Below are 14832 nucleotides of genomic sequence, written 5' to 3'. Positions count from 1 at the left end.
GTATGTTTTTTTCTGCTAGACCTAGTTAAAAATTAGATCTGTACTATATATCATCTATAACATTAATCATCCAGCCCAAGCATATGCTTAACTTCTCAATAACGGAGTGTTGCCACTGATTTCAGCCAGCTCCTGCCTGTGACTGCTACCTGGCCCCTGCTATTCTCTCAAAGAGAGAGTGGGAGTAGATAGCAGTGCAGCTACCTTAAAGACGTTTAAAGCCATAAAAATAACGATGGGTCTGTAATTATCTGTAACTGGAAACATTTTTTTTAGCCAGTCTGATATACATTTATTTCTACAGAAGAGGGCAGCAAAAGCCATTACAACATATATCATTCTTTAATGCAACTATGAAGATGCTAAACTCATTTACCTAAACAGAGGTGAAAGACTGGGCTTTCTAAATGATATACTCAGAAAAAAGGGGCAGCACATGACTGTTTAAAGTCTAAATATAAGTTTCAGTTGCATGAAAAAAATTGAAACATCAAAATCGCTTTTACACCGAGTATTTGGGATCTTGATTTAAACGAGGCCTCTAGTATTCCTGTAAGGCAAAGCTAATCTGTGAGAAGTCCTTTTATCCTTGATCAACTCACTTAAATCTAGTGCAGTATGGGTGGTGACACAGAGGCCACATGGATGCGAAATGCTTGTGGGGGTCCTGCTGGGAAAAATTACTCTTGAGTTGCCATTATATCATTGCCGTTCTCTGCCATGGCCACTTTTTTTGAATGAGTATATATAGAGAGATCTCTAGCAAGATATTCTGACATTTGTGGCAATTCCTTCTCCTCCTATTGCCCCATGCTTCCCCTAGGTCTTGTCCCTGTGTGGGGGGCTGAAGAGTTAAGGTTTGATGTTAACGCTGAAGGTTTGATGTTGCACCTAATCTGATTTAACTCCAAGCTGCCCATGAAGGGTGTGCCCTCCATATCCCTCTTTCCCTCCATACATACCGGAAAACTTTTGCATGTTTCCTGCTCTTTCCTACCTTAAGTTGAGTTGCTTGTTCGGGATCTCACCTATAGGATGAGCTCATACGAGAACTAGCTTGAGAGGTTTTTTTGAGAAACAGTTTCTGTATTAAGTGCAGGGTCCTCAAAGATGAAAATTCAAGTAACTTGAGAGCCTGACATGTTATATATGACTATCACCTTGTAAAGTCTCCAGGCCTAAATCATTCAGATATTCTCATGTCATGCAGAGTCACGCATCCTGCTTAGAGGCAGTTAAAACATCTTAGAGAATTCGGTATAAATAGAAAAATTTAAAGGGAGATAGACATTTTGCTAAGAGTTGATGGATGCTGTGATTTTAGTATCAAAGGTTCTTTCACTCCAGGTGGGCTTCTATGGGATTTTAAATACATAGTCAGAAATTATCTTCTAGAATTGTTTTATTCTCTTTGCCTCAACACAAAAATGCAAAATAAAATATTCCTAGATGCTATTTCTAGAATTTTTTCTATCATAAACTAATCACCCATGGCAGCATCATGTGATACTAATTCTGCCATTTATTCAAGATATTTTAATGCAGTGGAATTGTTCTTTAACAGTTTGATTTACTAATCTCTCTCTTTGCTGTAAACAGAAAGAGAAGTTGGAAAGAGTGGGTTACTTGGGTAGTAGGGAGATTTGGAAACATTTTAACTCCACTACTTGATCCTGCAGTGTTGTTATGCATGCACTATATTATGTAAGATTAAAGAACAGAGAGCAGCTGGAGTAGAATGTGCAGTTCAAGTCTTACAGCTCTAAGAACCATTAAAACCTTTGGCAGTATTCAAAACAGTAGTATTTCGTAAGTTGGCTAGTGATATTTTTCTGTGTAGAAGTTGGGACTTTTTGTTCATCTCATGAGTACAAAATATTTTTATGAACCTAGCCATGGGAAAGTGTAGTAGTTGTTTGTTCTAATGAGTCTAGCAGATTTGGAAGAGGTTATAACATGTTGCATCAAGTATGAGGTCTTCCAGGGATGAGGGAATGAACATTTTAAAATAATTTCATTTGTCATCTAATGTGCAAAATAACCTAAAAAAACAAATTACATTGTGACTATAAATCTTGCACCGAAGTAGTGGCAAGTGGTAAATATTACCTAATCTGGGGTGTGGGATTTTGAGACATTAACAGGAAGGCAGACTATCTCATGAAAGCAGACTTGTTTCACCTTGAGGAAAATATTGTGACATGTTCAGTGTCCTGTATGCTCCTGTGACTGGTTCTTCGTGCGTACACTACATTTTTACCTACAAGGGCATGTGAACTGTTAGCAATCCAGAAAACGGACAAAAAGAACAGTGGTACTTTTTTAAAGTTATAATTTATAGTGCCTGGATAGAATCAGTAAAGTGAGTTTATGCTGTGTCTTCAGAATAGCGGGATACAAATGAAACGGGCCAATTTTTAGTTAGGCACATGAGCTGTCCTGAAGTTGCACCGTTTCAGTTATATTCTTTTCCTCCGCCTGGTTTATTCCCTAGGTGATACAGAGAGTGTAGCATAATAGTCTAAAACAAATCCAAATCCAGATAAAATCCCAAAGAAACAATTAGTCGTGATATTTTAAGATAAGCCAAATGGTACATTAATAAACTTCTAGATGATACCAAGATGGGATTGTGCATGCTTGAGAGGGCAGAACAACACAGGTAGATCGTGGCAGATTGGAGTAAGCTATGTCTTTACATCTGTAACAGTCTGGGCATGTGCATGCATGGATCTTCTTTTGTCTGAGCTGAAAAGTTGTCACTTACAGTTCAGGCATATTACTTCTTTAAGGTCTGCTAAAATTGTCCAATCATCTGAACGTACTCTTAAGTATAACAGTGGGCAGAACATTAAACGGGCGCTTGCAGTGAAGTGTGCTGCTCAAAAAAAACAGAGAATTTAAGCACGAGTTAGAGATTCAAGAGTAGGAGGCACTTTCTTCTGGATAGTGAAAATAGTGTATTCAGTCACAGAACAGCGTGGCAAATAGAAGAGCTGCAGATTAAAACAACAAAGATGGTTCTTGGCCTGGAAGGTCTGTAATGTGAAAGATTAAAACAGCTCTGTTTTGTTTGAATAGTGAGAGTAAAAGAGATTTTGATATATGCTGAGGAGACAGGATAATTTGTTAAAAAAAGAAAACGCTAGTAATGTTATAAATTATGAGAGGAAAAAGTGGGAATGAATCAAAAAATAAAAATACATTCCTGACAGAGAATGTATTTTCTCACCCCTTTGAGTAGTATCTGCCAGCAGAGGCTGTGGAAGCCTCTGAATGGGCTGCGTATAAAGCTGTTCTGAAAAACACACTTTTTAGCAAGGAAGATATGCAGTACAGGAGGTAAAAATGGAATAGGTGCCCCTTAATAGGCTTGGTGTCTTTATTTCTAGATTGTTTATGCTTTCTTTTTTAATAGGGTTTTGGAGTTGAACCTCTTTCTGCAGTTCCACTATTGTCTGGGCAGAAAATTTCTCCACTGACAAATGTTTACTCTCTGCCTTTTCTTGAATTCACCCATCGCCTATAAAAGGAGGGGGGAAGGATATGACAGTTCAGTGTCTCTGCACAGAACAGACTGTGTTGAGGAGTGAACAGCTCTGATTTTTTTGCATACATTGTGAAGGACTGTTTCCTACAGACATTTCTGCTACCCTGTTAAGTTTTAACTGCTCAATTAAAAGTGGGCGCTCATGCTCCTCAACAAGACTGTGCCGGCAGCAATGAAAAAATCCTGTTAGGTTGATAGATTTATCTGTGATACGTTGTGATATTACTAGGCCATCTGGGATGACTCCATCATGCACTATATACACTGGGACTGTAGGTACTTGGTTTTATTCCCAGGAATTCTGTTTCCATATATTAAGATTGACAAGATTTGGTGTAGTAGCAGAGATGGTGATTTCATGTAAAGTTTCACAAAGTGAAGAACAACACGTACCAGATGAAACCATGTAAAATCAATAAAATATTGACTATGCTGTGCTATTGGGCTCAGCAGAATGTGTTCAAAATCATTTCTGTGGTAATGCTGATAGTTTAAGCAATAGGTTAAAATGCAATTGTTTATATGTTACCTTATTAGCAGAAGCTAGCTTTGTGTGTGTGTGTGTGAATGATTTTTTCCCTGTCGAAAGCCTAGGCTATGACTTAGAATGAGGAAATGCAGTTAATTGTATCCTGTCTGACACACTCAGAACTAAAACCACTTTTTTAATGGAATTAATCAAGTTTCACTGCGGGTTTCTGTGAAGTGTCAGATCACACAGTGAATAACTGGAAAGAACAACTCAGATCATCTTGCTGTTACAGGACCTGCCATTAAGTATGTCGCTTCATCACGTCGAGTGATTAACAGCAGAACTAAACTGGCCTGAAGAAAATGTGAGCTATGGCAGCAGTTACAATAAGCCATGCTATTTACTACAGTGATAATAACGTGTGCTATTTGAATGTACAGGCTCCTGTAATGGAGATCATCATTAACTTAATGAACTCCACCTCAGCAGGGAGCACTGCTAAAACTAAAAGCCATGCTGGAGTTGGTATGTCCTACACTTCCTTTGTAGCGGTGGTCTGTTTCTTTTAAGATGATTTCTCTATGAAGTACTTGCTTGAGAGAACATAAGCATTTTGGGTGAGCTGAATTAAAATATTGGTTGGGTCAGGTGCCAAAAGTATAATTGTATGGTGTGGAAGAAAAAAAGCATCTTTTTAATACAAATAGATCTTAGCAGCATCTGAGTAACATAAAGTATCAAAGTCTTTAAAGGTCAGGTGTTAAATATGATATTTTATTCTTATAACAGTCTGTCAGTCTCTATAATCAGTCTCTGACAGTCTCTATAATTTTCTGTTGCAGAAAGGCTCAACATGTAAATAAAAGCAAGGCTGTAACCCTGGGTGTTTACAGCATGCTTAAGATCATCTATTTAGTCATAATAGCGTCATCACAGTCAGTCCAAGCGAGGAGTTTTGTTAGCTGGCCTGGTTGGTTGGGAGCAGCAGAGCAAGTGTTGGTGCTATGGGACAGCCCATTGATGTTGACAGAGGGACCTCCCACGACCAGTATATTGTGGGTTAGGTCACATAAGAGGAAAATAGTATGAAATCTTATTATATGTTTACCTTCGATACCAGTTTCTTACAGTTTTCATTTATTTACATGTCTGCATAGCAATCTACAAATCCTCAGCATAAAAAGAAATTTATTCCTTTAAATGATCCTTTATTGCAGCTTCATAATATCTCTGTGATCATGGTTTTAATCCATTATTTCCTTGGCAAATTTTTTTGATTTTTGTATTGAAAACAAATATATTCATGAAACTGCTGTTTTAGATATCATGTATTTAGAATGTCTAAATTTTATCATTGAAACTTTAATTCTAATACGTGTAATTTCACTCAATTGTTCAATACTTTTTTGCAGAACAATTGACAAGATTGCTGAGTATGCCGTGTCAGCGTTCCATATTTTTTAGTACTCTGTGTTACCATATTAGCTAGCAATACAAATGGGATGCTGATGACACATTAGACACAGTCACATTTCCATTAAATTAATAGATAATGCTGACTGCTGAAGATGGACCATTTCTGATCCAGCATGAGATTAGAGCAGCATGTGCAAACCATACGTTTTCTGGTACGGAGATTAGGAGCCTAAAGCTACCTCTTAATTTTCTTTATTTTTTTTAATCTATTTGAATTAAATAACTATTTATTTCTAACCAGATTTGAACTTGGCATAGTTTGTTATCCCTGCAACATTTTCTATTCTGTGACTGAGGCTAGTGATCCAGAGTTTTAGTTCATGGAGATCTGGCCTGAGTTCTGTGGCAGTAGTCTGCCAAAATCTTTACATCCATATAATATTTCCAGTAACCCAGTTATTTGAGACTACAGCGTGTGTGTGTGTGTGTATACATATGTACACACACATTACCTTGCTTGAAGTAAATTATGCTGGCTGTTTATACACGTTGAAAGCCTGCAATTTGTGTACCCTAGAGGGTGCTACTGTTCTAATTGATTGATGAACAAACTTTTGTCTAGTTGTAGTAAACAGGCACTATATTTCTTTTGGAGCATACCGTGTTCTTACTGATATGAACAGTGATTAGTTCACAGTTCACTGTGCAAAAGTGCCTAGAAATCAACATTCAAACTGAAAATCCTGTTCACATTATGGTATTTTTCTGTACTGAAATCAGACTGAAAGTGTTGCACTAAATGGACAAGAAGTGCAAATTGCAGTGTAAGTGTTTGCAAGGCTATGTAGATAGTGGTCTTACACGCAGGAGCAGTGCTGTGCTGGATTGGACCCTGTTTGTGTACTGGATGCATGCTTTTGACTTTATTAAAAGCTGTTGTAGGTTAACTCTGCATTGCTGTGTTAGTTAAAGCACAAAACCTGACAAATTGGAAACCTATTGCAGTTAGCAGGGGATTCGTTGCCAGTTGCAAGCAGCAGCAGTGTCAGTGCTTTGCTTATTGACGTCATCGATTGCACGGGATGACGGCGTAAGGATACACTGTGGGAATGTGTGTGGTTGCGAGGTAGCTCTGCTGTGTTAAGAGGGAAATCTTAAGCTCTTTTTTACATATTCAAAACATTTTTAGTCTTCACTACTTTGTTCCTTGTCCTTGCCAAAGTTAAATAAGCAACATGAGTTCATATTTGGCTGTATCTATGGCAACTGTATATTGTATAGTTGTTTAATTTTAAATGTGCAAGATTTTTATCCGGAAAATGAAATAAGTAAGAAATATATAAATATTTCACTTATTTGGAAAAGATTCTGAGCATAAGAGTTCATGCAAACTACTCTAGTAGGGGGCATTGATATTAGTAGCTGTCCATTTTCTCCAAATTTGGCTCTGGAAAGCTTCTGTTTTACCCAGTGAGTTTCATATGAATAATGGTACCGCTTTCTCTCCTTCTCTTCCCTACATTCGACTCAAGAAATCACAAACAATGAGCTGCCAAATTTTCCTTGAATTGGGGCACACTTGTTGTGTTAACCTTCCTCAGACTGGCAGCTAACCTCACGCTATTTTCAAATGCCCTGCCTAGAAATCCTGATGCTGAAAGTATTACTTTTTTTTTCCGGAGATGTTCTAGAAGCTGGTATATAGGTATTCCATGCTCCGTGCTGATAGTGATAAGGCCCAACTAGGATTTCAAACTATATTTAAGTGAAATTCTGTAAATGAGTAGCACGGATCATTTTGCGCCTCCTCTTCTCTCAGTAAAATAATGTAATTAAAGTATGAAATAAATGTCTTTGATAGGATTGCATATTTCTCATATTGCAGATAGGAAATAATTCAAGCAGGGCATGACTGTATTTCCTAAGTACTGTACATAAAATGCAAACTAGGTTCTGTTCCACAGCAAATGCATACTAAGAATTTCTCAGGGTTTGTTCTTCTGAGATGACCGACTTGCAACTTTTTATTGTAAGTTATTTTTTAGAGAAATTCATGTAAATTCTTGCAGTTTGGGGCTCAACATTTGGAGAGTATCTGTTACTGAATACTATGCATTTTTATAAAGATTGGTGGTTAATGCTGCTTTGAAATTAAGTCTCTTTAAATGTTTTAGTTCTTTCATGTTTAGCATTTGTTTTCAAGCTCCAGATGGCATAATTTCAGTACTTACTGTTTATTTTGAAAGCTGAAGTCATTTGTTGAAATGTGAACCATGCCAGAGTTTAGCTGTTTAAAGTTGCCTCATCCAAACAATGTTTAAATAGAAAAGGTGCGTTTAAAGGGATAGCGTTTTGCCTTAATTAATGTTTTGAGCACGCTCCAATATGTGTAATGGACTTAACTCTAAAGAACTGAAGAGCCTCTCTTTGGCTCTTTGCAACTTCCTAGTTCCATTTCCTCTCATGAAGAAATAATCAATTATTTTTATTTGTTAGAGTAGGCACGGTGGGAAGTTTAGTCTCTGTATATGGTCAAGTTACCATTCGTCATTCCAGAAACTAAACTTACTACCCAAAGCTTATTCTGCAGTGTCCGAGAGTAGGCTTCACTGTAACTTTATTGAATTATGGCGCCTATATACTTCCTTTAAATGAAACTTATTTTACACGATGTCCAATAACGTATTTACCTCAGCTATTGCTGCATCAGAAGAAAATCTAGGAGTTCATCACGTTCCCAGGAAAATTCAACAATAGTATTGTGGTTAAATTCATTGGGACCAGAATTAGAGTTTTAAATATTTTTCAGAATGCTAAATCTTAATTTTTCTGCAGAGGCATTTAAGCCATCTGTTGTTATGAATTTGTTGTTTTTCTGCAGAGGCAGATGTGTTCTTATCTTTGGAAATTAAGCTTTCCTTTCTTGTTTGTGGCTCTTGTAGACTTCTCCCCGAGTAATATGGATGTCCTTGGCTTTCCTGCACCTACTAATTAACGTGGTCCAGCTAATGTTCCAACATAAACAGCATTACAAAACCTAAGCTGTGTGCAGACATCTTCAGTTTTCAGGAGAGAATTTGCATACTCTCCATATGGAATTTCAGAACAAATTCAGAAGGAAGAATCAGTGATCAATAATATTTCTTTAAGTTAGAACTGTGATACAGTATATTTAACTTCTACTTACATTATTGGCAAAAATATTAAATATTATCCTGAGTATGCATCTGCTGTAGTAAAACAGTGGTTTCCAAGCTTTTTTCATCTGTATTCATCACAAGAAGTCAGTATAAACCAGTACACAATGTTTTCTTCCTTGTTATCTTCTTGCCAATTGCTTATTCGTACAGAATTGCTGCACAATTTTTCATTATGCCATTTCAGTATAAACACTTTGTACGCTTTTTACCATCAGTTGTCCATTATACCTAAGATATCCTTTACTGTCAAATATATTGACAAAGGCAGTGTTTTCAGTTAATTATTGTAAAATTTGGTTCTTCCACTGCTGAACCAGTGGTGAAACTCTTCTTGACCTCAGTGGGAAAAAGATTTGCTGGAAGCAAATAATGAATTGTCTTATTATGTAGTACACATTACTTTCACTGATGAGTAGACTTAGTTTAATATAATAAATAATGTTTTGTCAGATGCTGAAAATGGAAGTTATGTCTTCCAAGTTTGGGGGGGGACTGTTTGGTTTTTTTACTCTTGGGAGGATGTTCTGTGTTGCTTCATTTTTGAATTGTGCAACAGCTTTATGGCTTGAATTTGGTAAAAGAGGGAGACTGTACTCTAGACGCGGGGTTGCAAAAAGAAGGTACAAAGAAAGGCATTACCAATACCATGTCCATTTTCCAACATCAAAGTGTTGTATGCCTTTTTTATGTTGTATGCCTAGTTCCCTTTTATAAACAGTATTTTTTTTTTTAATTCTCATTCAAGTCCAAAGCAGATACATAGAACAGACAGATTCCTAAGACAATGTCTACTTATCAGGCCTGTGAGAACAGTTCATTGAGTTCAGTGCTGTTTTATCACAGCAATCGCAGTGCATGAGATAGTTCATAAATGCTTGTTCAAATTAATTAAGTTGTCTTAAGATTAGCCTAGAAAAAGTAAAATTGGTTAGTAAAGAAATGGAGGGCTGTGTGGTATCAAAAGACACATTAGCCTTTGTCAGAGATGAAATATGGACTATATTTTAATTTTGACAGACTGATGATATTTGTATTTTAAATCAGGCACTCACAAATTTGGTGACTGCAGCCTGCAGTATCTCTGATACTTTTTTTAAAAACAATATAAAGTTTCTAAGCATATGGTGTTTCCAGTAAGCCTGTAAACAATAAACTACAGGGTTAAAGATTAACATGAATGGTGGTAGGATGTAGTTCACATTAATGTGAATATCAATATACATTGTTGACTTGAATGAGAGCAGGACTGCACCTTGTTAATGGTACACATTTTATATTAATAGCGAATTGTGACGTATTTAGCAATATTTAAGTATACTTTAAGTATATAAAATATACACTTTAATGTTGATAATCACACTGGATATGCTTTTTAATCACAAAATACTGTGTGATAGGATGTTAAGGACAAAGGATGTCAAGGGAAAGAGAAATTTCATGTTTGTGTATATGTAATAGGTAGAGTCATCTAGTATACAAGTGTATTTTCAAGACACAGCTACAGGAAGCTTTATCTAGTTACTGATTACAGATATACATGTCCTTGATTTTCTCTCTCTCTTTTTTCCTGCAGGGCCAAGGCTTTTCGTGGAAAAAAGGTCCATGGAGAATACGACATAAAGGTTGAACAGGTAACTAAATGACTTAATATTTATGTTATATATAAATTTATATGTGTGTGTGTGTGTGTGTGTATATATTGAGAGAGAATCCTATGTACTTTAAAAAAAAAAAAAGTCAGTTGGGTAAAAAAAAATAAAAGGTTTGGTTATAGTTTTTCATTTTAGTTTTAATACTTTTAGAGGATTCCCAAAATAATTTGCACAACATTGAAAATATACAATATTCAAAAGCTGTTGCTTACAGACTATGGATTTCCCAGACAATCCATGAATTATGTTGTATTTTTGTATCACTAATAATTCTTTAACTGAAGAATATACATGCACTCTGGTTGCAGTGTTGGCATTCTTTTTTTTAGCATTGAATAAACATGGAGATACGATTCTGAGTGCATTAGAAATTATAGCAATTTTATTTGAATTAGATTTCTGAAACTAAGGCAGTAAAAAAGTCCTTTGACTGCTTTTCAATCTTTAAATCTAAAAAAAATGACATCATAAGAAGTTTCACTACTTAAACTGCAATGTTTTGTTATTGGAATTTCTAAGAATGAGGGAAAATTATCATTAACTGTGTGGATCCAGCTTATCTAAATTCAATATAATAGTATAACATTTAGGTTTATATATATGTGTGTGTGTGTGTGTGTATGAGGGAGAGAGGTGAAAAAGGAGACAAGCTATCTGGACCTCAAAATACCATTCATATATAGGTCAAATCACGTAGTTGGCATCACACCACGTAGTTGACATCACACACACTCTTTAATGTTAAAAAATCTCTGTATAAGCCCAGAGTTTTCTTCATATGGTCTCTTGTAGGAAGAACTTCCTTTTATCAGTAAGAAGCTGAAGGTTTTTGAGCACTGCTAATCATAACTGACTGCAAAATGTCAACACCATGACGATCCTGTACAAATAGTCACTAGCAACTACTTTAGTATTCTCTTCCTAATACCAGAGAACATTTTTTTTATTTTTTTAGTATTTAGAGCATCCTACCTATAACCTACAATATTTTCTATCACTTACTAAGCTTTTAAACCGCAAAACCTATATTGTGAATCCTTATAGTTGTTTTAATATGGTTTATGAATGGTAGAGATCGGTTGTTGGTGTCCAATTAAGTAAATGAAAGGTTCTGTAACATTGTCAGCGTTTATGCAAACATTTCAATCTCTTGCCGTTTGCACTATTTTTACATTAATTTTAAAACTGTGCCCCCTGCATTTTAACAATGATCCAAGAAAGTTCATAAAAACATATGGCATTTAATGAAGCTCTATCCATGTCCGAAATCAAGTGCATACTTAGGCCATTGTATTGGAAGAATGGTTAGAGTAGTTGACACTTGCCTTAACTGAACACTAAGCTCTGAAAGCCTTGCACAGATTTTACTTAGAAGGATTTTCAGTGACATCATTTTGCAGAAGGAGAGTAAGGAGAATTCTGATGCCTTCTGTTCTACATCAGTGTCCGGGACAGCAAAGACTCTTTTATTTATCCGCCAGAAGACAGTTGGCTGCATTTCAATTTTTTTGCTGTGTAATGTTATTGTAAAGTGCTTTGAGAGTCTAAGTAGATGAAAGAGTATGGATAAATGAAAAATATCCTGTCCTTTTATTTCAAATAACTGGAGGATCAGATTATGGATTTGAATCCTTTTACATGTCACATTTCCAATGTGTGAAGATGCTTTAAAAAGAAAATCTTTATTTGTAAATTTTGCAAGTTAATTGTTCAATAACATCGGATTTTTAAAAAACAGGAGTAAATGCACAAAAAGAAAATAAAAATGGGGAAAGTATGTGAAGAGAAGGTGAGAAAAAACACACTTACCACATGTCATAAGAAAATACTTTATCAATATTTAACTTAAGATCACTTTTGTAATATTTTCTTCAGAACTTAAGGTGCAAATTTTTTGTGTCTATATTAATCTCCTATGACATACCACACAAAGCAAAAGTATAATCTCTATGCTTTTATGTCGGCATGAATATAGTGAATATAAAGTTTCTAACTTTTCTTTCTGTATGTTAGAATTGCTGCAAATGTGGTGCTTCGTGTGTGCCAAATAGCTTTGAATTTATCTGCTTTCGGTGCTAATTATGTTTCAAATGTATATTGTCAGCAGTTCAGATACTAAAACTTAAAAGAAGGGCTTTAGATAAATAAAGGTGAAATACAGACAGACTGACTTATGTGAGTCCTCTTTTTGTAGGCAGAATTTTCAGAAATCAACTTGATAGCCCATGCTGATGGCAATTATGCAGTAGATATCCAAGTATTTCGAAATGGCACTAAAGTTGTCAGGTAAGAAAAACTAAATAGAATAACAGCAAAAAAATAGTAGTTGGTATAATGTATGAATGTAAAAGGTACTGAATGATTTCTCTTTAGTTGTGTTATCGTACATGTGCAATAGGGATTTTGACTGATGCAGTGCACCTCAGTCACTGGCATAAAAAGTAGGAAAAAAAAAAAAGTATCTCATCAGTGCAGTAAGCCCTGTTTGTGACAGGGAATCTCTTGACATTTTGATCATTAGAGAAGACAGATTTGAGTCAGGGCTTATTGATTTGGGCCTCGTCTTTGCGTCAAACCTATGACAGTCTTGGTGATTTTATACATGCCAGACTTTTCTGGAAGAGAATATTTGTTTCCTATGTTAAGTATTTTCTAGTGAAAAGGGGCCAAGTGATACTGCTTATCTCAGTGTAGTTACTGGAATATGCTATCTTTTGAAAGATTTCAATTTAAAAGCTTGAGATTCCCCAATAGGTTATTTTATTCAAATAAGAATTATTCCAACTGAAGGCAGGGTAATTTTTACCATTTTTTTCAGCGAGGACATGAACAGCCCTATAAATGTAAGGGAAGAAAACACAGAAGTACATCTGGGCAAAGTAAAAGCTTAAGTAAGTATTAGAAAAAATATTTCAGGTAGTCCTATGCTTTATCTAATTTGTGGGAATTATTCCTATTTTTGTTAGTGCAGTTAAGTATGGCTTGAGGGTAGTACTTGTTTGGCTGAACAATTGGATTCAGAGAGGTGAATCAGGCCACTAACAGTGACTTTGTAGTTTACTGCTTATGTTTATCTTTAGGCAAGAATAAGAGTTCAGGGAGCTGGAGAGCATACAGCGGTTCTTGTAACTTCATGTTTTTGCTCAACATCTGTTCAAATAAAAGATTTGAAAATTTCTATTGGTTTGTGTAAAAAATCAGGAAGAAAAATACTGAAAATAAGTGTACATTATACTTTAAAACTTACAAGTGTTTAATCTCCTGTGTATTCTAAAAATACTGCAACTTAATACAACAGCCACCTATGCCAAATCCACATGATTATTTCCTTAGAGTAAGAGATTTAATTTTTTCTCAACAAATAAAGTTTTAGAGCTAGGAAATTTTGATCACTGCTCTTTTAATGGCTTTTCTGTAGAGAATTTTCCAAATAGAACAAAAATATTGATGCCAAGTTAGCATCAAAACATGTCAGTATTTGATGAGAGCTGAGAACCTCAAGAAAATAGCATCTGAAAGGACATATCTTTGCTGTTTATGAGAAAAATTGGTAAAGCTGCTGTTTATGTTAAGAAACAGAAAAATCTGATCTTGCCAACAAACAAGTCTAATAGTGGGATGGCAAAGATTTTATAATATTTCCAGTTTTATGAGTAATATAAATGTATTTAACCAAATAGAACTACCTGAAATTTATCAGTTTCACTCATATCTGTGTGAAATATCTGCATATGCATGCATGCTGTCTGGTTTGAGAAGGATATGCAGACATGATGGGACAGCAGTTCTCTGTTTGTCTGATAAGTATCTTATCTGAATATCCAGAACATTTTTGAAAAGCAAAAGTATTTTTCAAAAATGTTCTGTATCTTCAGATAAGTGCTAATCTTTATTTTGCTTGGAGCCTAGTCAGTCAGTTTGTGAAGCTTATTGCCTGAAGCTTGGAATGTGGTTCTTGTGTCACTAAGGAAAGCAGAGCTACTGAAGGACAGGACTAACACGTTCAGTTGGTAAGCAACCTCATTTAAAAGCCAGCGTTAAATATGGTTTGGACAATAGGATGTGTGGCATGTTCTGTTCTTTCTTCCCGTTTTAACTGCCAAGAGAGACTGGAGGAACTCTTGGACCTGCTGATATCAAAATTCACATTGATTCTGGACTGAACATATTACTAAAAAGGCTTAAATAACTGAAAATGCTGAAAAATGCTTGTATTTTATTAATATGAGGTCCAAAGTGACCTTGTACCATAGATGTATGAGCAAAATAATAGTAAACACATTTGTACGCGTTTCCATGACACAATTTTGCTGTCTTTAGTTTGGGAGAAAAAAAAATGGTTATAATAGGCAAAATGCTTGTTTCATTTTTGTGAATGAAAATCAAACCATGGAAAGTGACATCTCTTGTTACAAAATGCTGAGATTTTGGATGTTATAAATTTTTAAGCCAGGATTAAAATTTTTCTCATGTATTTCTTTTGTATACACAATCATTTTGTCCAGCAATAATTACAGAACTAAAACTCACATTATCAATTAA

The 14832-nt window shown here is 35.4% G+C and overlaps 1 protein-coding gene across 1 annotated transcript in view; it reads left to right on the top strand.

Annotated features, from left to right (window-relative positions):
- SYN2 (synapsin II) overlaps nt 1–14832 on the top strand; it is a 205498-nt gene that overhangs the window by 71344 nt on the left and 119322 nt on the right. Inside the window, exons 2-3 of the mRNA XM_067303853.1 lie at nt 10212–10269; nt 12485–12576. Of these exons, the coding sequence (XP_067159954.1) occupies nt 10212–10269; nt 12485–12576 (150 nt within the window). The remainder of the gene's footprint in view (nt 1–10211; nt 10270–12484; nt 12577–14832) is intronic.

Source organism: Apteryx mantelli, chromosome 12 (assembly GCF_036417845.1).
Source record: "Apteryx mantelli isolate bAptMan1 chromosome 12, bAptMan1.hap1, whole genome shotgun sequence".
Lineage (NCBI taxonomy): Eukaryota > Metazoa > Chordata > Aves > Apterygiformes > Apterygidae > Apteryx > Apteryx mantelli.
The sequence above is the reverse complement of the archived record's forward strand: the minus strand, read 5'-3'. Positions and strand labels throughout refer to the sequence as shown.